The sequence below is a fragment of the Silene latifolia genome, chromosome 11, assembly GCF_048544455.1.
Source record: "Silene latifolia isolate original U9 population chromosome 11, ASM4854445v1, whole genome shotgun sequence".
Taxonomy (NCBI): domain Eukaryota; kingdom Viridiplantae; phylum Streptophyta; class Magnoliopsida; order Caryophyllales; family Caryophyllaceae; genus Silene; species Silene latifolia.
This window is the reverse complement of record NC_133536.1, coordinates 137,639,292-137,663,640: the sequence shown is the minus strand read 5'-3', so window position 1 is coordinate 137,663,640 and position 24,349 is coordinate 137,639,292. Positions and strand designations below refer to the sequence as shown.

General features: G+C 34.2%; 1 protein-coding gene across 1 annotated transcript in view; it reads right to left on the bottom strand.

Annotated features, from left to right (window-relative positions):
• The window catches only part of LOC141615098 (bidirectional sugar transporter SWEET4), a 45,939-nt gene that overhangs the window by 12,490 nt on the left and 9,100 nt on the right, over positions 1–24,349 (bottom strand). Inside the window, exons 3-5 of the mRNA XM_074433644.1 lie at positions 4,991–5,207; positions 4,518–4,679; positions 3,810–3,929 (exon numbers count right to left, since the gene is read on the bottom strand). Of these exons, the coding sequence (XP_074289745.1) occupies positions 3,810–3,929; positions 4,518–4,679; positions 4,991–5,207 (499 nt within the window). The remainder of the gene's footprint in view (positions 1–3,809; positions 3,930–4,517; positions 4,680–4,990; positions 5,208–24,349) is intronic.

The window sequence follows — 24,349 nt, the reverse complement described above, 5'->3', positions numbered from 1 at the left end:
TGGAACATAGTTATTCGTGGAATTTAGTTACGAGTGTATGAGATCATTATGAGGTTTGATGGCTGAACTTCGGGTCGAAGTTCTCATTTAGGGGGAGTGGATGTAATAATTCGGAAATTTAGGAAAGAGAAAGTAAAGAATGTGAGAAGTAGTAAGAATTGAGTTAAGAACTCTGGGATGAGTGTGATGTTTATAAAGAGCGTATACGGTTGATAAACATGTGAGGTGCGAGAGAATGCATGAGATTTGAGGAAATGAGAGAGTGAGGTGAACTTCGGGGACGAAGTTCTTTTTAAGGAAGGACGATTGTAATACCTCGTACTTTCTAAGGCGTTCACTCGACCGAGTAGACCGAGTGGACCGAGTATAACCAATACTAGACTTAGTGGAGTTCTTATAATGTCCGTCTATAGAAGGGTCGTCTTAAAACTGTTATAACTTGAGATACAGACATGATATTGATGTGATTCCATTTGGAGGTGATAGGTTGTTCTCTTACGATTCCAACGGTAGGTCATACGCCCAAAATGACTGTTTTACGAAAACAGGTCATTGCTGAGAACTGTGTCGCACTCGACCGAGTGAGTGACACTCGACCGAGTGGACTCGCCACTCGATCGAGTGTCGGTGTTTTCAGAACACGGGACTTAATCCCCTTCTCCCCTAACCCTAAAATCATTTTCACCTTCCTCCTTATCTCTCCAAACTCTCTCCCTTCTTTCTAAAACCCTCACAAATACCATATTAGGGGATTCAAGCTTGGTTTTGTGGATTGCTCACCTTCCTCCTTCCTTCCTCTTGATTTGTATGTTAAGATCTACCCTTTTCTAGTCTTATGAACCCTAACTTTTGGGGGTTTTCAATTGGGTTGATTAATTAGAAATTAGTATGTGTTTATGGGTAATTAGAGGGTAATAATAAGGGGTTTTATATTTCTAATGGATTAGGATGTATTATGATAGTTGTTATGTGATTATTGAAGGATGAGACGGTTTTATGAGATGGATTCTTGTTGTCTTGGATTAGCTTATGGAGTATGCTAAAAGGTAGGTTTATCCTACTCGGTTTCAATATTTTTGTGTGCATATTTGTGTGTCTTGCATCATCATTTTCATGTATGAGTCGATTGGGATAACATGTTGGTCTTTGAGAAAGTTTTATCCATGATATGTTGGGATTGAGTTCATGATCAGTCATATAATTGGTATTGTGTTGCATTTTCCATGTATGACCATTGTGTGTTGTGTTGGAGATCATTGGTAGTGTTACTTGGTTATTGAGGAGACGTAAGACGGTTGGGAGACCGTCTTGCGAATAAGTCGCCTTTTGGTACTTCCCACTCCAAGAGGGATGTGCACATTAATGGCTTGAGTTACGGAGGGACTCGTGTGGTTGAGACACGACGTCCGGCAGGGGATCCGGTTGGCTTCCGGACCTGGTACGTCTGGGCGTGTCCCGGTACCTGTTTGTGATTGTTGGTATGTCTAGGCGTGTCCCGGTATTGGTTGTCGGTATGTCTCGGTATGTCTTGGTACCGTGGTGGTGGTAGTGGTTTGATAGCGTCTCATTCACATTAGTAGTCATGTTGCATGTTCACACTTGAGTCGTGTCATCTTTTATTGGTTTATTGAAACTGTCGTTTGTTGTGTCTGCGTGTTTGTCACCTGTCTGTTTTGGGGTGGTCTGTGTCGATCCATATGGTATCCTTTGGTCATATGAGGAGTAGGTTAGGAACAGATTGTTGGATAGTACGCGGGAGACGGGACGAGCTTGATGATATCACGAGACGAGTCTAGTTGGCTAGAAGAGTATAGATGTCACGAGTTGTATTTTATTTATTCATTTGTTTACGTTTATGTAATTCACTAAACATTATATTTATTTATAAAATGTTCTTTTATTGAAGTTTTGAAACACTACCTCGAAAAACCGAGATGGTAACGCTCCAATTATCTTGAACGGATAGTTGGGGTGTTACAATTGTAATAAGGCAATTTTCCATATTAAGGGTCGATTTCCTTATCAGTTTAGGCGTGTGATTTAGGGAAACCTAGGGAGTTAAAGGTCGGTTTCTGTTTAGTATAAATAGGGGTCTTTTGTATTCAGTTTATATACATCGAGTTTGAGAATTAATACAAGTTTTCTTGTTGCTTATTGCTTGCAAGTTTTAAGTGTCTTATTTCTTTCTTGCGAGGGAGAGATTAGAGTGTGAGTTGATCCTTGCGAGGTGAGAGTCACAAAAACCAGTCATGTGTGAGTTCGAGTTCCTTGTAAGGGAGGAAAGTTTATTCACGTCATATCCTTGTTTAAGTTGAGGGGTCTTCCGAGATTATCACAACTAAGCCATATCCTTTATATTTTCGTCCAAAGTCATATAGAAACCAAAATAAACAGTTCAATTTCCACTGCGTATTTTACAACATAAAACGAACAGTCCAACGTACTGTTCTAATCCTTGAAACCGAGTAGATTTTACATCAGATAGCCCGTCTTGTCGGTGTATTTGGCTGGAAAGTGCGCAGGGGGCGGTGGAGAAGGTAGCGCCTAGGGGTGATTGAATGGTGGTTGAGAGGTTGAGGGAGGAAATTGAAATAAGAACAAAATTGAAAAAAAGAAGTGTTGAAATGGGATGGGTAAAGTAGGAAATTGTGTCCATGATTGAGTAAATTATGTCCATGAAAAAGTATAACCCCTTAAGAATGTCGTTGATTGACAACTTGATCGCTGACATTTAATTTGGTCAACTTATCATCTAATAATTGTCCCCCTCCTATTTCTTTGGTCTTTGTGCTGAAACAAAACGTAAGCAAATGATTTAAACAGAAGGAGTATAACAATAGCATATGATTCGTATGAACCACCTTTGATGTTCTAACTTCTAAGTAAAGTTTCTTATAAAAAGAAAGTCTAAATGAGTTAGTGACAGTATTCTCTACTACAACAATAATTCTTGTATAAAGCTGAGCTTTGTAATAAAATATCTGAGCTTTATGTTAAAGAATATGAGCTTTCTTAGAAAGTATTGAACTTATCTATTTACACATTAAATACACGAACTTTAAATTAGCTCAGAAAGAATACATATAAGCTCGGATTCTTATACCTTGGTTGTACCATGCTTATGGTACAACTGTATAATCCTATATGTACACAAATGTAATTGTAAAATCAAGTGCTATTTTAACTAAATAACTGTGTCAATATTACTTCCACTAACCACCACTTTTACATAGTGGGGGCGTCAAAGTTTTTTTCATATGATTTTACAATATTAATGTCGTAAGAGTGTTTTACAAGAGACTTGCTCTCTCTAGTATTGCGACATTCTCCGCATCCATATTATTGTCAGTGGCTCATTTTCCTAATTTATTTTGAGTTAATTGTCGCTTTTCTAAATTTAGAGGTGAAATTGAGTGAACATCCGACATTATCGCTTCACATTTAACTAATACACTACTTCCTTTACGATAACATTTTTTTTTTTGAAATCCCGAAATGGGTTACCTCATATCATTACGCTCAACAATAACATTGTAAACAATATGCCGCGGCAAATTATCGACCCAAAGTTTCCTACCTACACAGCTACACGATAACATTGTTTTGATTCTCTCTAACTCAAGTGGTATACTTGTTATTTTTCGCTTTTGTTTAAATTATTACTAAAATAGAAAGGAGTACAATTAAAATGAAATAAATGGTGTATATTATTTAATTAAAATTGAAATGGATCAACGTAATTTTTTTGTTTTTGATGGGAAGGAGAACAAGAAGTAATTTGCAATTAAGAAGATATCTGAATAACTTACGAGAATCCACTGATCAAGCGGAAGAAATGCGTAGATTGTCCATATTACCCCGTTAGCAAAGTTGCCAACTGAAAGCCAAAATGGCATGTACTTGACACTTTTGGTCTTCATCACTTTGCGCTTCAAACATAAGTTAATATATTCAACACGAGCTAAAAATCACAAATCCTACAAAGATCTATATCTACAATAATACGTTTACAGTCGAACGGAATTTGAAAAGCATAAAGGTTTCATACTATACAAGTCACGTTTCCATTTCGAAGAAACTTTCTTATTTTCAAATCTCGTAAAATAGATTTGAAATCAAAACGTTTCTCGTAGAAATTAAAATTAATAACACAAGTTTTTTTTATTTAAGCATATCAAAATCGGTTAGATATATAACAAAGAAAACAAGGTAGATAGAGACTAATAATACATCCAATATGTCTCTAAAATACATTTTTTCACTATTATTGACTGTTTGATAAATACCTACTAGTACCATTTTACCGTATACTTGCCATTTCAGAGTTTATTCGTTCATTCTTTTTGCTATTAGTGCAGGAATACCACTTAGTTATCCCGTTATATCATTATTATTATCATAAAACAGCTTAAATCATACGGTACTACGGAGTACAATTTTTGTATCTTAAGATATTTTAGATATGGAGGGAGTACATATACATTTAAAAAGAGGTAGAAGCTTGATAGGATCCTTACCATGATAGTAAGGGGCGAGACATACATCCCTAAGCAAAATATGACGCAAAGTATCCCGACAAAGAAAGATCTCTTCTCCGTTGTATGGAAACATAAGAGTGTTATGACGATCACAATTATCATAAATGATATTTCTGCCGCAATCCAACCTAGCACCTTCAACTAAACGGTAAAAAAAAAAATGTCATAATTTTCTCATTATGTGTTTTAACTCGATATTTTTAGATACAGATAAAGTTACGACAGTTGTTCGTTCAATAATCTTGTTTCGTATTATAATCTTTTCTTTTAACTCGATTTTCTCATTATGGTTACTGGACCCAGGTCTCAACTTCCGAGGCCCAAACCCGTTCAAAAATCTTGTTTAGCATTATACTCTTCTCGGTTTTTATTTTGTAACGTTGTACTCCGTAACAATTAATGTGCTAAAAAAATAAAATAGAAACGGAGAAGTGAGAGGTAATAAAATATACCCGGCCATTCTTATCAGAATAGATGAAAAAAACAGTGAGGAAGACAATTTGAATAGCAAGACCAGAGGCATTGGTGGAAACAACAAGGATGCTGTTAGGATGGACAATTGGAAGGCCATAAAACACCCAAAGCATGCAATTCATTGTTGTTGCCAAGTATGGATCTGCTCTGTACTCCTCCACTGATTTCCTTTTGTATATGCTTACAAATGTTGGCCTGCTCATTATTATTATTACATATATCAGTATAAGTCTGTATAAGTCAGAGTAGTGTTGCACCCACGTACGCCTGTTATTTAAGTATAGGGGTGAGCAGGGGACCGAAATTAACCCGAATTCGACCGGTATTGAAAACTGAAACTTCAAAAAGTCTGAATCGAGGACCGCACTTAAATGAATCCAGTTCAGGTTCGGTCTAGATCAAATAGTCCGATTCGGCCTATTTTTTTGTTTTGAACCTAAACTTACTCAGCCCTAACTAACACGGCACAATATCGATGGGTGAAGCACTGCAGCGGGTAACCTGTATACCTGCTCAATATTTTTAGTTTTTTACCCACGTAAACTTTGAATAAACTAAACTAAATGATTAAATAATACTGAAATTCCATCATTCTCCTATATAGTAATATATATACTAAGAAAATAAATCTGTCCACAATTTCTCTCCAAAATGCGCCCATGCTTTAATAAAGAAACAATTATATTTATGGTCTTAGTTATATACCATAAATACGAGATAATTTCTAAACACACATTAATGAAATACTTTGATTTATTATACATGGGGGATTGCATAAATAATGAGGATGATATGAGAGAAATATTCTCCACCGTTATTTTCATAGTTCTATTTTCCCGTCTTTTGTGACAAAGTTACACTACTAGCTGACTATCTCCTTTTGCAAATTCTTTAATTTTATTGTATAATCAAGTCATTACTTGAGGTTATTTGGTAAATGTAGTCGTATGATAATATTATTTTTAATAATGAAGTAATAATTTATATAATTAGGTTCAGCTAAATATCAATCTTATTTGGTGTGAAAACTATCAAATTTTATCTCTTATACTATTTAAGCATGTTACCAAGCTATAATTTTAACGTTTTTGTTTATTATTATCTAAAAAATCGCGCATTTGCACGGGTCTATACTAGTTTAACCAATACTTAAATATGTTTTATGCATTGTAACACTATAGTTTAAAATGGAATTCAAATATATTTTACTCCCTATTTTAATAATCGTGGTCCAACTTTTTCTCGCTCCAAATAGAAGGTGGAAAATGAAAGGGCGTCATCGGGTGACACTTAATTTGGGCGCCATTTTTTCACATGGGATGAGTGGGGACCTCTTCAATTAAGAATAATGCATGTAAGAGGGTGACAACCAATTTAGACGCCACCGTTACGGTACAACTTTTTCATAAAATTTACTTTATGTTGCTTTTTTCGCCATAACAATTATCTCCAAATATAAACGATATGATTTATATGACGAACAAAAACATATCACGTTCATAAGTATAAATTTGTTATAGCCTATAAAATCAAAAATATAAAAAAAAAAAAAGTTGTCCTTCGTGTGACATACACGAACAACTACATTCCACCCAAAAAGACTTGGGTCGTTACGTGTATTTCAATCCATATTTACTAAATGAATAGGTGAAACTCTTATTTTTCTCGCCTAAATCATATTTCCTAAAATAAAGTGTATCATATATTATATTATATTAAAGCAACAACCAGGTGCCTTTTTTATTGACATGTGTCATTGCCACGTGTCAATACAAGCTTCCTCTTAAGTGATTTTCATTGTATCAATTTTATTCTTCAATATTATTTCCCTTTGAGAATCAATATTTTTTTTCATTCCAAATATAATAGACAATTAGTTTACTTATTTACAAAGCATTTACCCATTTGTTTCCTATCAATTGATTCCTTCCATGATTCATAAATTGTAGCAATTTTATTCTTCAATATTATTTCTCCCGAGAATCAAGAATTTTTTTCATTCCAAATAAATGTGACAATTGTTTACTTATTTACAATGCATTTACCCATTAGTTTTCTATCAATTGATTTCTTCCATGATTCACAGATTTTTTTTCATTCCAAATAAAATTGACAATTAATTTCCTTATTTAGAATTCATTTACCTTTCTGGCTTCCTATCAATTAGTAAATATTATGCACTTTGGGAGGCACATAATACTCGCTTAACTGCATAACAAAGTTTTGTAGACAAATTTCACATATCTTATATTGAGTTTTCGAAAAAAATTATGAGCAAGTCATTTCTCGCTCGTGTTATAATATTATCCGCAAGAGTAATACTTCCCACTAAATATAATTTGCTCCATCGAGAGATTAGACTGGAACAAAGACTTACAAACCAGTTATGGGCAATGGCATCTAAAGATTAGACTGACTTGAAAAATTGCTAGTAGTTTTGTTTTTGGATGTCAAATGTAAATACGAACGAGTAAACAATTATAGTTGTGGGTGGGCGGTGTTAAACAAAACTCTTGCAAGTTTATTAAGGCATTGAGGATGGATATTTCATGCAAAGGCTTTTAATTTTGACAATTGATCTTGTGTAAAAGGGTCGTTCTTGATGGCTGAATTCAAGGTAGTGAGTTGCGAGTTGGGGGGAGGGGTAACGAGGGGCCTTTGTGAACCGTGTTACAACTTTTTATTATTCCGAGCGACGATACTACTTTAGTGATGGTAATTAGGCGGTAAATAGAGTAGATAATATGGGATGTTGAATATATATATATATATATATATATATATATATATATATATATAGAGAGAGAGAGAGAGAGAGAGAGAGAGAGAGAGAGAGAGAGAGAGAGAGAGAGAGAGAGAGAGAGAGAGAGAGAGAGAGAGAGAGAGAGAGAGAGAGAGAGAGAGAGAGAGAGAGAGAGAGGTGGGATCCGGTGAGTTCACCTAAATATTTGAGTCCATGAGTCCATAAAACAATATCACGCACTATACAAAACAATATCACGATTTTTTTTTTTCAGATTTTTTTTTTCAAAATTTTTTTTTTCCGAAATTTTTTTTTCCGATTTTTTTTTTTGAATTTTTTTATTTTTTTCGTGTAAGCTGTGATATTGTTTAGTATAACGTGTGATATTGTTTAGCATAACGTATGATATTGTATTACAAAACAATATAACGATTTTTTTTTTCAAGAAGTTTTTTTTTCAGCTATGATATTGTTTAGTATAACGTGTGATACTGTCAGCTGTGATATTGTGTATCATAACATGTGATATTATATTACTAAACTATATCACAAATTTTTTTTGGTGTAGTATAAGCTGTGATATTGTTTAATATAACGTGTGATATTGTATCATGGACTCAAAAAGATAGGGTGGACTCATGCGATCCTAAATCTATATATATATATATATATATATATATATATATATATATATATATATATATATATATATATAGAGAGAGAGAGAGAGAGATATAGGTTCAGGTAAGTCCCTTATTTTGATCGAGTCCCTAAGTCCTATTCTCAGCCACACATTTTTTGAGTGTAACTCTACTGCATTATGAGTGTAACTTTATTCATTTAATGACTTTTGAGTGTAACTTTAACTTTTAGAGTGTAACTTCAACCTTTTCAAGCCATTTTATTCACAAAAATTATAATTTATGTTTTAAAAATGTAATTTTTAATAAATAAATTTTAATTTATGTAATTTTAGGAGTGTAATTCTACTGCCCTACAGGTGTAACTTTAGTCGTTTTAGGTGTAACTTTAGTCATATGATGGTTTAAGACTTTTACTAGTGTAACTTTACCCTTTTCAAGTGTAACTTTAGTGGTTGGAGTCGTAACTTTAGTTGTATAGTGGTTTGTATGTAAAAATTTAAATTAATATACTTTACTATTGTAATTTTAGTCCTTTTAAGTGTAACTTTTGTCCTTCAAGAGTGTAACTTTAGTCTGAAAGTGATAAGTTTAGTCAATAGAGATGTAATTTTATTGTATTACGAGTGTAATTGTAGTCCTTGAATATGTAACTTTAATACTCGAAAGTGTAACTTTATACAAATAAAGTTTCTTTTATCAACCGCCACCACCATCCTACCGCCTCCTACCCCAATCACCACAACACCACAACCCCAGTCCCACCACCACCTCCAAACTGCGACAACCAACAACAATACGAACCAATTTAATCTCAAATCTGAAAAAAAAAAAAAAAAAAAAAGAGAGAGGAAGAGAAGCCACGCCTCACGCACCACAAACACCACCAACACTATCCCCCATGCCCATTCTCTACCGCGGCACCACCATACAAAAAAATAAAAAAAATAAAAAAACAAACAAAAAGACACACCAATTCAACCATCAACAACCAACAACCACCACCACTTTTTTTCAGATCTGGAAAAAAAAAAGATAGGAGAAGAGGAGGCGGCGACAGCGGCGAGGGAGAAGAGGAGGAGGCTGCAACGGCGAGTGGAGGGCAGAGGCGGCATCGGCGAGTGGAGGACAGAGGTGACAGCAGCGAGGGGTGTCGTGGCAGGGGGCGGTGGGGTCGTGGCAGGCAGGAGGCGGTGGCGGTCGTGGCAGGCAGGAGGCGGCGGTGGAGGTTGTTGGGGGAGGAGAGATTTAGGGTTTGTAGAGAGGTGAGGGTTAGAGAGAGGAGATGAGTGAGAAAGAGGGAGGTAGAAAATGAGAAAAAAAAAAATAGGGTTTTTTCTTTTTAAAGGGTGATTCTAGTCCACAAATTTTATTATAATCTGAGCCATTCATTCACTTTCTTAGATCTAATCTCAGCCCTTCATCTTTCTCATCCAAAGGCTTAGATTAGGACTTATGGACTCAACCAAAAAAGGTGGACTTACATGATCCTTTCTATATATATATATATATATATATATATATATATATATATATATATATATATATATATATATATATATATATATATAGAGTTAGGATCTATTGAGTCTACCTACTTAGGGTGAGTCCGTCCTACCAATTCAGACCATCCGATCTAAAGAATGAACGCTTAAGATTAGATCTCGCATAGATAATAAACATGATCCGACGTCTTTGATATAGCGAGTTTTATTAAGGGTAGATTTGTATTTTCAACTTTCAATATAAAAGTCGTTCCCAACCAGTTTTTCTCATTCTTTCCATTTACTCATTCTCTCTCTTCTTTATCTCTCTTCCTACTTTCTCTGGCGAATTTATTTTTCTCAAATCTCTATCGTTTCAGGCCTGGTCCTACATTTCGCTCTTCCAAATTCATCATCTCAGGATATTATCTACCGTTTGCGGTGCTATTCACAAACGAGATCTTAGAGGTGAAATTTTTCTGTTTCGATTTTGCCTATTTTTGTGATTAGGTTTTCTTATTGTACATTGTAGCTTGAATTTATGTTAGGGAGTTGTTGATATGTTACAATATTTATCACAGTATGTGCTTGATTTCGATTCTATTTAGTAATTGAAGAGGTCATTTCCTTTTTTTTGTTGATGTTGTTTTCTAGAAATCATAATTTTGATATTTAATGTTGATTTTTTTGGTTATCTATTTTCTGCACTTTTTTCTACAATCATTATTCATCTTCAAGGTCGTTTTTATCGAATCAAGCTTTTAATTGTCGTTTGAAATCGCTGCAATATTAATTGTTTATTTTTAGCGATTCAAGCTTTTATAACTACTTATTCGTTTTACAGGTCAGTTATTTGATGTCGACTGTTCCTTCTACTTCATCGCGTGAGGTTTCGATTGAAGGACATTCATCCAGGTTTTTTTTTTGTATCATTTCGATTGGAGATGACAATCGTTACTTAGTCGCTCTCCTTCTTGTGTCTTGTCTTTTCAATTTAACTATCTTAATTATTTCTTCCGAATTTCAGTTGTAGTTTGCTGTTTAGAAGTTGAATGTTATATTCAAGTATACTGAAATTGGTTGATAAGTAGAATTTTCTAAATTTAGTGTCGAAAAGTTCCGCCGGCGGATGTTTCTCTAATGTTATTATCGTGCTATTCTAATGGTTTAACCTTGTTACAGTAATTGTATTGTAATGTAAATTACTGGTATGGCTAATGACTATGTTACAATGATTGTAAATTACTGGTATAGCTACTGATTAAGTTATAATAACGGTGTTAGTGTCTTACAGTAACGGAGTGTAGACAATGATGTGTATGTATAAGCATGTTATAATAAGGGCGTTAGTGTGTTATAGTAACGGTGAACATATGTTATAATAAGGGTGTTAGTGTGTTAGAGTAACGGCGTATCTTTGGTATCAGTGTATGACAATGATGTGTATGTATAAGCATGTTACAATAAGGGTATTAGTGTGTTATAATAACGGTGTAGATATGTTACAATAAGGGTGTTAGTTTGAACTAAAAGCTATTGTAACTGTGTCTCAATCAATTTTTAAGAAATGTCATGTTTTCAACTATTTCCCTGGTGCATTATATATTTTTCTTGTATGATATGAGGTTTGGTTAGAATTGTCAAACGTAATCGTATGTAGTGGGACAAAGTTCAATGATGTAGCTTATTCGAGTGCTTTTTACCCATGTTACTTTAATGGTATAACTGTGTTATTCTATTGGTATGACTCTGTTACAATGATTGGATATTGTTGACTTATAGAGCTTTCTTTCATAATGATAGCATTGTAACATGGCCTGATACTGGAACTAGCTGAATGAATGTTACAAGTTAGAACTGAAATCAGGCCCTGTAAGAAATCCCGGAGTTTTTCCGTTTCAGTGGGAGTAGATGCCACTCATTTCATATTTCCTTCATGATTGTTTGTTCTATTTCAGTTTCGTCAGAATCCAGAGGAGCAAACCCTTATGTATAGTCTAATGCTACAGGTGCATTATTAGAATGGTATAGTTATGTTACTGTAACAGTATAAGTGTCTTATTATAATGATATAAGTGTGTTATCTTGTCAAGTTAACTGAATTCTGATGGTAAGAAATTTATTCATTCCTTTTATTTCTATGCAAATTAGGATCCTCATGTAACCTTGATGAACATAAAGTTGTGGCAGAGGAGAAAGGATAGTCTGGAAAATCGTTAAGTAATCGTTGCGTAGTATAAATGATGCCAATATTTATTAAGTTGGCTAGTAATCCTCTTGATATTGCATACGAGTTTATCGTCGTGAAACTATAGACGATGTTAGTATTAAATTTGGACTTATGGAAGGCATTTAACTTCAAGTCTACCTCTTTTCATCTTTTTTGGCATATTTTTAAAGGCTATTAGCTCAAATGGGAGAGCAATGTGCAAATTTTGCACAAAGATATGGGTTCGACTCTCATATAGCCTAATTACTTTAAGAATCAAGTGACTATAACTTGTCATGACATGAGCATTGCAATAGCATTACGGATGAAGTCGTAATAATCATATTTAGGCCTGCAAAATTAAGGAGATGAAGGCCATGATAAGAGCAGCAATGATGTTCATGAGATAGTATCATGGTACTACAGCAAGCCGAGTTTTAGTGGCAGGCACGTGAGCCCTTTATAACATCAAAGTCGGGACTTATATGATTAAAGCACAACTAGACACAACACAAATAACCAGTTATCCCTTAGAAACACCAGTTTATTTTTCGAGTAACAATCGTATTTAATAACCAATATGGGATTCGAACCCACATCTTATGCATTGCACAATGCTCTACCTTTTGAGCTAATTGGCTTTAAGATGGGTTAACAACATAACGTGTACATTAATATACGAGTAGTGTTGAATGATTTTGGGTGCTATTCAAATCATGTAAGTTGTGTAAGGGCATTACTCTGATTAGGTAAGTGTAGGGCATTACTCTGATTAGGTAAGTGTAGGGCATTACACTACTATTAAGTTTATAGCCAATATACTAACATTAAGCCAATATGGGTCTAGACGTAAGCATGTGTGTAACAACAGTTCAGGGCATGTTCTTTTTGAAGTAGAATGACAAGTTCTAGCCTTTTGTAAGCTCAAATTCGTGGCTTATCAAATTGTCTCCAACTAGACAATATACAAAACACTAATAGTCCTCTAATGTAACACTAGTTTGCCTTTAGAGTAACACTAGTTGTTCTTTAAAGTAACATTAGCATTTAATAACCAATGTGGGAATCGAACCCACATCTTGTACATTGCACAATTCTCTACCATTTGAGCTAATTGGTTTTTGAAAACACAAACATAAATATTCGTAAGTATGATCCATTGATAATAATGAGTACCTCAAAGATATGAAGATGCTCTTTGTGAGAGGTCACAGGCTTGTGACGGAATAGTGCCGTCATAAATGAGAATTTTTGATGTTACATTAATGACAAATTTGTGTAACAGTAACAACTTATTTGTGTTACAATAACAATTAATTACTCAAGTGTTACACTAAGAGTTAAATGTGTTACAATAACAAACAATAGAAAACACTGAGCCTGATAGACGAAGCAATACTTGGTGTAGCCTCTTGTCTTTTATCAAATATGGCTTGTGATTAAAATTTGTGAACGCTAAGCAAATACATCTTTAGACAACACTTTAAACACAAGCACAATGATTGCATTAAAATATTTAGATTTGAGTCAGAACTTTGATACGAATCAAATTTGCGTTAAAATATCAGATTTGCGTTAAAATATAGCTAGAGTGTTAGTTATGAACACTTTGATTCATATCAAATTTAAGCTAATTGTTAACTAGTAGTCATCTTCACCATCCTCCAAGTGTTCATAACTAACACAAGTAACAACACAAATGAACAATCATTTAAATTCACGAACCATCGCCATGAAAAGGTTTCCAAAGCTGGTGGTAAATTAATTAAACTAAGCAAAATTGATAAGCTTAGAAACGGAAAAATAATAGTATAAATTGTTCATTAAGAAAAAAATATCAATTTACCTAGCAGTGAACTCCAATGCTTAAAGAGAAAACAATCAAATCTGGGACTTCGTGTCTTTGATTTTCGAGGTTGAATTTCGAGTTTGGGATCTATTTTCTCGATTTCTCAAGTTTTCGAATCACCAAAGCTTCAATAAATTAAATTCTGGAAAGGAAAAGCTAAGAATTACTCCTGATCCACCATGGTTTTACCATTATTTAAAGTGATTTTGTGGATAATTTTTATTTCTCATGAAAGAGGGCTGAGAAGTTGGAGAGCACGATGAAGAGAGATGTGGAATCAGGAGGCAGGAGAGAGGGCACGCTTTTGTTGAATGACGGAAGTAATGCGCGACCCTAGTTGATTTTGGTGGAATACAATTTTGGATTGATCTCAGCCGTATATATATATATACAGCCGGGATCCGGTGAGTCTAGGATTTTAAATGAGTCCGTCCTACCAATTAGAACCGTAGGATCTAATGGCATCAGACGCGCCAGATTACGCCACGTCGCCCCATTAATTAAAACAATAGTGGAATACCTAACTCGTCTCCGTCATTCTTCATTTCTGCTTCTCTCTCTCTATCGCATTCCTCATTTTCTCTGGTAAAACAATATCGACTTCAGAAATCCCTAAAAAATTTCCCGGAACTCTAACAAAACTATCAAATTAACAATGATACAGATTTTAATGATCACAATCCTTTAGATTCTTCACTCAAATCAAGGTTTTATCAGCGAAGGCCGAAGAAAATTGGTACATCAAAAAGATTAATGAGGTAAACTTCCCTGGACTCTTTGATTAATATTATTGTTTCGATTTTCAAAATTATTTGTTCAAAATTAATAAAAAATTATTTTCGAATTCGAAAACAATTTTCGTAATTAATTTAGGTAAATTTAGATTTTGGAATTTTGTGAGAAATCCATTGTTTTGAGTTTCGATTTTCGAATTTAATAAGAAACAAGATTAATTAGGAATTGAGTATATTGTTAGGTCATTGTTCATATTGGGTGTTGGAAGTTGTGAATCGTTGCAATATTTGTAAACAATAACTTAATTTTTATTGTTACGTTTAAGTTCTACTCCGCTAATCTTCACTTCTGAAATTGTTCTATTGTCACTATTGTCAAGATATGTCGCATCAGCCAAAAGATTTGGTGAAATACAGAAAACAATTAAGAAAACGAAGAAATCAATTGAAGCATATTTTACGGGAAAGGATGCGAAAATTATTACGTTTGTTGTGCATTTGCTGTATATTTTACATTTTTTCATCTATTAGACCGTGAGCCATTGTTATTTTAATGCATATTTACTGTTATTATAGCACATATAAGCTGTGATTGTAACTTGATTCATTGATTTTTGCAGGTTATTTCACGATATTATGTGGATTTTTTTGTGTTACTGTTCATGATTAAGGCTATTTGTGTTTTGTACAACTCAAAGAATGAATGCTTGAAACTTTGCTCGAATTTATTTGGTATTCCATATATACTCTTCAACTTTCCTGTTTTATTACCCAAATTGTGCACCACTGGTGTTTGTGATTTTTGTAGGCTGTAGTTAGAATTTGATTTTTGTATTTCTTGTGTTGTGTACTTGTCTTCATTGACATATCAGGTCGTGTATCTCGTTCCAAGGGCAAACACAACCATCTACAAAAGCTTCCACCTCCGCACTCAATCCTTGGCTCCCATTCCCACCCCATTCTACTAACAAATTGTGAATCAAGAGCGTTATGTGATGACAAGTTACGTCTAATCCGTAGAGTTTTCACCATTGTTATCTTGTATTGCCTAAACATGAGCTATTCTTTCGATTTTGAAAGCCAAGTAGCTCAAATGGTAGAGCGTTGTGCAATGCACAAGATGTGGGTTCGACTCCCATGTTGGCTATTGAATACTATTGTTACATTAAGGACTAACTTGTGTTACTTCAAGGATAAACTACTGTTACATTAAAAACTAACTTGTGTTACTCTAACGATAACCTAGTGTTACAATAAAGATCAACTTGTGTTACTCTAAGGACATGCTAGTGTTATATTAAAGACTAACTTGCGTTACTCGACAAACTAGTGCTACAGCATTCTGAAGTTACAAAGCACTCCAACTTTCAACTTTTTTTTTACTAGTATACGTAATGCATATTTATTACACGCATGCCCGCCACTAAGCCTCGAAGGCTTCAGTGGTATGACGCTCATACATGTCGTCACCGCATGATAAGTAGGTCACTTCATTCTTAAATTAACTAGGCTATATGGGATTCGAACCCATACCTTTGTGCAAAATTTACACATTGCTCTCCCATTGAGCTAATAGCCTTTAATATATTGCGTTCCTTAATGCTACTACATTATGTGCCTTTAAAATGTTTATCATTTCTTGTGTAAATAATGGATAACTGACAGAAAAATTTGTTTGCATACCCTGGAAAAGCCCAATATCGATAAAAAGGCCAATAATGTGGAAGTTGAGTTCCAAAATTGACGAAAGGTTCCACAAAGTTAAAAGCATACGCTGGGGAAAGCCCAATATCGTTAAGAAAGACCAACAAGTAGGTAAACCAACAGGCACACGTAATACCGTAAATAAAAAAAGTGCACTGTCCTAGCGGCTTGCTAAATGATTCTTCATCATGCACGACATTAGTCATATATTTCACAAGGCTAATTCAATTAATGCCTTAAAATACCTCTCAAATTGTGTAAAAGTCAGCTTAAGGAACATACGAGCTCGAAACGAGTGCATCAAAGATTCCATAGAGACACACCTCTTCTTGTTTTCTGCGATAATAGTTTCTTATAATTGCTTTGCTCATTAATCCTCTCTCCCATGGATGTCTTCACAAGTGCATCTACTCCGTAATATATATAGTGCTCTGACAGTTGCAAGTTTTCAACCGAATACTAGTTTACCATTATAAAAGTCGAACAATATACTAGACGCTAGAAGATTATCTAGCTTACTTGACATAGAATTAACACTTTTTTCTCAATTTAAACCTATTCAATATGAGGCTCCATAACATTTCCAATATTAAACAAAAAATGCAAAAAAAAAAAAAAAAAACTACTCAATAACAGTAATGGTATTTACATTGCAACAAAATATAGTAGTGTGATCTCTAGCATGGTATGTCAAGCAAGGAAAATACAATTATACAATTATACTATTATATTAACACCCCTATACTATTATAGTAACACCCCTATACTATTATAGTCACACATCTATACTATTAAAGTAACATAAGTACACCATTAGAATAACACATTTACACCATTAAAATAACACACTTGTATCATTAGAGTAACACAATTATCCATTATATTACACAACCAACATGATTAAAAAAACTCGCACACGAAGTTCACCATCTCGAACTTCATATACACTTCACATATTGTTCATTTCCATCAAACATGCTCAAATTGTTTACTAGACAGAATTTCTACTGTTGTACCCCTATTCACCAATTAATAACAGAGACTAAAGCAAGAAGGAGAGATTCTTTCTAGGAAAATTGAGATATGAAAGAGTAGTGCAAAAGCAAAGCTTATACTGAAAGCGAATTACACAATTTCAGTTATACACTAAGAGCATCCGCAAAGGTGAGGCTCCCCATATTTTCTCTTTCCTTTTCTTATTCGTCCACCTCATTTTCCACTAACTTTTCCATTTACCTTCCCCATTTCATAACTACATCTATGCAACAATGAGGTTCCCCAATTCACACACAAAAATTTGGGAACCTCCCCAAAAGTAACACAAATTGCCTTACTTTTCTTTTGGGGACCTTCCCTAAAAACAGTGGAGCCCCAAATATTGGGGAGGTTGGTGCAACAATGAGGAGCCCCATATGAGGAAAGAGAGTGTATATGGGGAGCTTGATTTCCACCTTTGCGGATGCTCTAAGATCACAAGATTAGCCTGAACGCATGATTAGATCACATAGTACATGAGGATTGCAACTTTAGAGCACGCTTATCCTTTGATAATAATTAGCCTTTTACGTGATATTCTCTACAATATTACATAATATAACAAGATTGAGAAGTAGAATTGAGACTACCCTTAAAGCACACGAAACTTATATGAAAAAGGAAGAGTAGGATATGAAATGTTGATAAATGAGATGCAATGCCTAAAAACAAACTATTCAGATATATGAAAACGTCTTGGAACAATATATTACATCATAACAACAATATTCCTACTAGAATACGCTAATTATTATCAAAGGACTGCAACTTCAGATCACGATTATCCACATTTGTAGAATTCTGATGATATTTAGAGTTCGCTAATTTTGAATTGATTTTAATCGTAAATGAGCGAGATGAGAAGAATCAAGGTTACTAACCCCGACATATTCAAAGGAGTAAGGTTACTAACTCATTCACATGAATAGACAAAAAAAGGAAAACACGATGATAGCATTAGAGTAACATCCATATGCTGTTATAATAACACAATTATACCATTATAGTAACATATACTGTTATAATAACACAATTATACCATTATACCATTAGAGTAACAACCATATACTGTTACAATAACACAATTATACCATTAGAGTAACAACCATATACTGTTATAATAACACAATTATACCATTAGAGTAACACTCATATACTGTTATAATCACACAATTATACCATTAGAATAACACAACTATACTAATATAGTAACACAATTCCACCACTGATTAACGACAATCGTGAATCTTACTATAACTTGTCAAGCTCAAGATGCTGCATCATAGTTCTGAAAATTAGTAGTTGGCGGAAAACCTAAAATCAATAAATAGCTAGCATACAATAACACAAGATAAGACAATAATGAAACAACTTTAAAAAATCAAGAGTTTGTACAAACACAATTGCAAATCATGAATCAATTCCTAGTCAAGATTTGAACTTAGGAGCATTAGCCAGAACTTTCAATATAGCAATAAGTGGGAAAAAAACAAGATAACACATCCAAAATCGAAAATTAATGTCCAAGATAGGAAGGAAAAAAAAAAGTAATGCAGATACAGATCATACCATCACATGATTCACAGTTTCATCGTTGACGTCGCACCGTTGATGAAGAACATTACGAAATAACTGTAAAATCAATAAAAAAACCTAGATAGCAATTATACATATAGCTAATGAAAATTAAATTAAATTTGTGAGCAAAAGATAAAATATGAATAATTGCAATATCAAAGGCAAATGGAGCAACAATAAATCTGCAAAAATGAAGGTCTGAACATCAAAGCATGAACTAGTTAAGACTTTAGTAGAATTAATAGACAAATTGCTCTACAATAATTATAAGTAAGAATAGAACAATTACCTAGTTTGGATCTGGCCGAAAAATCGAAAGAGTTGAAACAATCAATCGTCATAAATATAATAAGAGGAGAGGGGGAGTTGTGATGTAGAGAAAGAGAGAGAGAGAGAGAAAATTGGAAAAATGGAGGAGGTCGTCGAAATTGAAGAAAAGCGTAGATATTATACCCAATAACCAAATTACACTTATGCCCTTACTATCAGGCGCTCGATCTCAGCCATTGATCCATCTTGATCCGACGGCTCTGATTGGTAGGACGGACTCACCTAAGAAGCTAGACTCAATAGATCCTAATTCTATATATATATATATATATATATATATATATATATATATATACTCCCTCCCAGTCACTATAATGTTCCCTCTTTCCTAAAACGGATTATTCAAGTAATGTTCCCCTTTCTATTTTTAGAAACTTTTACTCTTATTTTATTCATTCCTCTCTCCTATCACCAAACCCCACCCAACTCTTTTACTCCTATTTTATTACTTTCCTTTATATTTTGGCCCCACAATTCTTTATTTAATTACTAATAATTCATCCCTCTCTCCTATCACCAACCCCACACAACTCTTTAACTCCTATTTTAATACTTTTCCTTAAGTATCGTGCCATTATCAAAGGGGAACATTATGACGACTGGGAGGGAGTATATATATATATATATATATATATATATATATATATATATATATATATATATATATATATATATATATATATATATATATATATATATAGGTTTAGGTAAGTCCACAAATTTGGTTGAGTCCCTAAATTCTATTCTTAGCCAATCATTTTCTGACTGTAACTTTACTACTTTATGTGTAACTTTAGTCATTTATTGATTTATGAGTGGAATTTTTGTCTTTAAGATTATTGTGTATATGAAAATTTGAATTTATAGATTTGAATTTATGTAATTTTAACAAAAGTATATATAACTTTATTGTTTTACGAGTATAACTTTAGTCGTTTTAAGTGTAACTTTAGTCGTTTTAGATGTAACTTTAGTCGTTTGGTGGTTTCTATATTTTTACGGGTATAATTTTATCCCTTTCAAGTGTAACTTTAGTCGTTGAAGTCGTAACTTTAGTCATAATAATGACTTATATGTCGAAATTTGAATTAATATACTTTACTATTGTAACTTTAGTCCTTTCAAGTGTAACTTTTGTCTTTCAAGACAGTAATTTTAGTCTGAAGGTGTAAGTTTAGTCAAATAGAGGTGTAATTTTATTGTCTTACTTGTAACTCTAGTCCGTAAATTTGTAACTATAGTCCTCGGAAGTGTAACTTTTTTCTAATACCTCTTTTTTCACCCCCACCACCATCCTACCATCTCCTACCCCAACCACCACCGTAACACCACCTCCAAACCGCAACAACCAACACCACCACCAACCACTTATTATCTCAGATCTGAAAAAAAAAAAACCCACAGCACCACCAGCCGACTCCCACTCCCACCATCACCTCCAAACCCAACAACCAACAACCAACAACAACACCATATACATCTCAGATTTGAAAGAAAAAAAAGGAGAGGGAGGCGGCAGACCCCCACGCACCACCAGCCGCAAAAAACGCCACCACCGCCATTAAAACACAACAACCAACAACACCAAAAGCTTCTGAAAAAAAAAGAGAAAGGAGAAGGGGAGGAATGCGGCAGACGTGGTGGGTAGGCGGGAGAAAAGGGAGAAGACGGAAATGGCGGTGGTGGTGTCGTGGTCTGGCGGCGGCGGCGTTTGCTTGGGAGTGGAGGCGGCATTTGCTTGGTGGTGGGGTCGGCGTTGTGAGGGCAGGGCAGGTGGTGGCGGCGGTAGTTTAGAGAGAAGTGGGTAAAGAATGAAGAGAGAGAGAGAGATGAGGGTAGGATATATGAGAGTGATTAAGGTTTGGGTGCTTTTATATTCAGCCCTTTTTTTTTTCCTTTTAATCTTGACCCTTCATTCTCTTGATCTAATGGCTTAGATTGAGACTTAGGGACTGAACCTAAAAGGGTGGACTTACATGATCCATTGTCTCTCTCTCTCTCTCTCTCTCTATATATATATATATATATATATATATATATATATATATATATATATATATATATATATATATATATATATATATATGGAATTTTACGGCAATGGAGATGAGACATCTACTTGATCATGATTGGAAGGGAAGAATGAATAAAAGAAGAGGGTGAAGATACCATAATTCACTCAATAGTCACAATATCCTCATTATTATTATTATTATTATTATTATTATTATTATTATTATTTAATTATTATTATTCGGTTTCTCATTCAAACGGCATGTCTTCTTCTCAGTAGGTCTCATGAGAGACCGTCTCCCGCTAATTTAGTGTGAGACATAATAGGAAAAAAAGAAATTTAGTGGGTCCATCACCGCATCATGTGAAAGGTCTCTCAATAACACTATTGAGAGACCGTCTCTTGGAGTTTTTGTTCTTCTTATATTATATAGAAATTTTATTTCAGATACTAATAAACTTTTACAATAATTATCAATTCTCAACTATAGTAGTAGTATAGTTTCGATTGAAAGAGAAAAAATTTACTCCCCATACATAAATTTAATCAAAAAAATTACATGGACGTACAATTCTATATTGACATACACAATTACACATTATCATTGTGGTAAGACGCAAGTATTTCATATCACTATGGTGCACAAATCACCACTTTTCGCGGTAAAATGTCATTACCTTTGGTCAAGTTATTTCACAACGTCATTCAACATTATTTTAAACTTTTAAGAATATTGTGACATTAACTGATCGAACGACCAGTCCGTCTCATTGAAGACGGCCACTATTCGTCACAAGCTGAAGACGGATAGTGGCCCTCTCACAAAATGCAAGTGGGTGGGCAAGTGGGGTATCCATTTCCCCCACTTGCACTATCCCTTTGCATTTTGTGAGAGAGACACTATCCGTTTTTAGCTTGTGACGGATAGTATCCGTCTTCAATGAGAATTTGTGCATACATGTGCATATTAAACCAAATGAAAGTATTGATGTGTAAGACAAAAATAGTAAGATTACCATTGGAAAAGTAGAAAATGTACATGGTCTATCACTAAAATAGGAAATATTCATAGGCCCTTCGTAAGGATTATTTATGTGTCCTCCCTAACCAATAAGAAGTCTCTATATCATCCCTATTTAAGAGCTATAAATATAAAAGTAAATATAAGGAAAATATGAGCATAAAGGCTTTTTATAGATTAGGAAAGACGTATTAATGATCCTCCTGGAGGACCTAAGAATTTTTCCTAAAATAGTTAGAAGTGGATATTTATGCTAAAGTGATATATTTAGAAAATAAGACAATGGATTCAGCTCATTTTGGCTTATTTTGGGCTTGAATGAAATGACTGTTCTTAGGTTATTTAAGTAGCAGGGATAGGAAATACGTATAGACTCGATAAATGGGTTAACTGGGTTGGAGTGAGACCAATCATTTTAGGTCGCCAGGTCATTTTACGTTCGTCGAGTAACTTAGGTGTGTTTGGATAGCAAAAGTAAAGGGAAAGAGAGGGGAGGGGGAAGGAGAAAAGGGAGAGAAGGGAAGGGGAGGTGGAATGAGATGTGAGTGTTTGAATACAATTTCTTTCCAAAACTTGCCTATTGTGGAGAGATTTTGATTTGCTTTGGAGGAGGAATAATGGATCCCTCCAAATCCTTCCCCCTTCATTTCCCTCTACCCTTATTTTCTATCCAAACAAGGGAATTTAAATCCCTTACTCTTCCTCCCTTTCTTTTCCCTCCAAATCTCTCAATCCAAACACACCCTTAGTATTATTTCAATTTATATCAGTTGGAGTGAATTCAAAAATTATCTAACAACTAAGCATAACACTAAGACATTGACAGATAATGAGTAAATAAGGTGTTTGCAAAAAAAGAAAAAACTTTATCCATTTTAATTTTATTGTTCAATCCCCCATTTTAAATTATCCCAAATTAACCGTGTTGCATGACAAAGTGAATTACAGTGTTAAGAGACAAGTGTTAACATTGACTAAATAAACAAAAGATAAAGTGATGAGAAACATAAAAAAACAAGTGAATTATAAATTCATAAATAATACGAGTACACTAAAAAGTAAAGTTTTATAAATACCATACATATAATGCACGGGATCTAAACTAGTAATTAATTATACAAATAGGTCAAGGCTAGTCCATATGAATCCTTGAGGAAGCTAGGTAAGGCCGATTCATGTATTTCACACTAATAGGTCTGTGAATAGGTCAGACTTATTCATGTATTTCACAAAAATGTGCCTATTTATGTTTTTTTTGTTAACATTAACTTTTGCATATATCTGCAATGAGAGAAGAGATTATGCAAAACGAATACTGGCTATTCCTTTTTGTCTCTTAAGGAGAGATGTGGCTCATTGGTTACATACAAATAGTGCTTCTTACACGTTAAAAGTGGGTACGGTTTCGTCTTTGGAAGGTATAAGGAGCAAAAAGGGTCGCTTAAGGATAGGACGAGACTAAGCACGAGTGGTAAGAATTACTATAAATCTCAGTTATGGCGCTTACCAGTTACCTGGTTCTCATATGGCCATACGGGAAAAGTTTTGTGGGCAAATTTTTTACTAACTGTCAGATTATGCAATCCCTTGAATGGGTATGTATTATTCACATCAATATATAGGTAGAGTACATGATCATAGGAGATTTACATTGCCTATAATTAGGAGATATGCTAACTAATTATGGTTAGATGAGATATACACTAGCCTAACAAATATATACAATATATTTGACTAATACACCCCCGCAGTTGGAGCGGTAGGAGCACGAACGCTCAAACTGGCACGGAAACGCTCAAATAAATGGCGCGGCAAACCCTTCGTGAAAATGTCGGCGTATTGGTATTCAGATGGGACGTGTAAAACGCGAACTTCACCAATACGAACTTTGTCGCGAACAAAATGAATATCAAGCTCCACATGTTTGGTTCGCTGATGTTGTACGGGGTTACCGGATAAATATACTGCGGAGATATTGTCACAGAAAACTAGTGT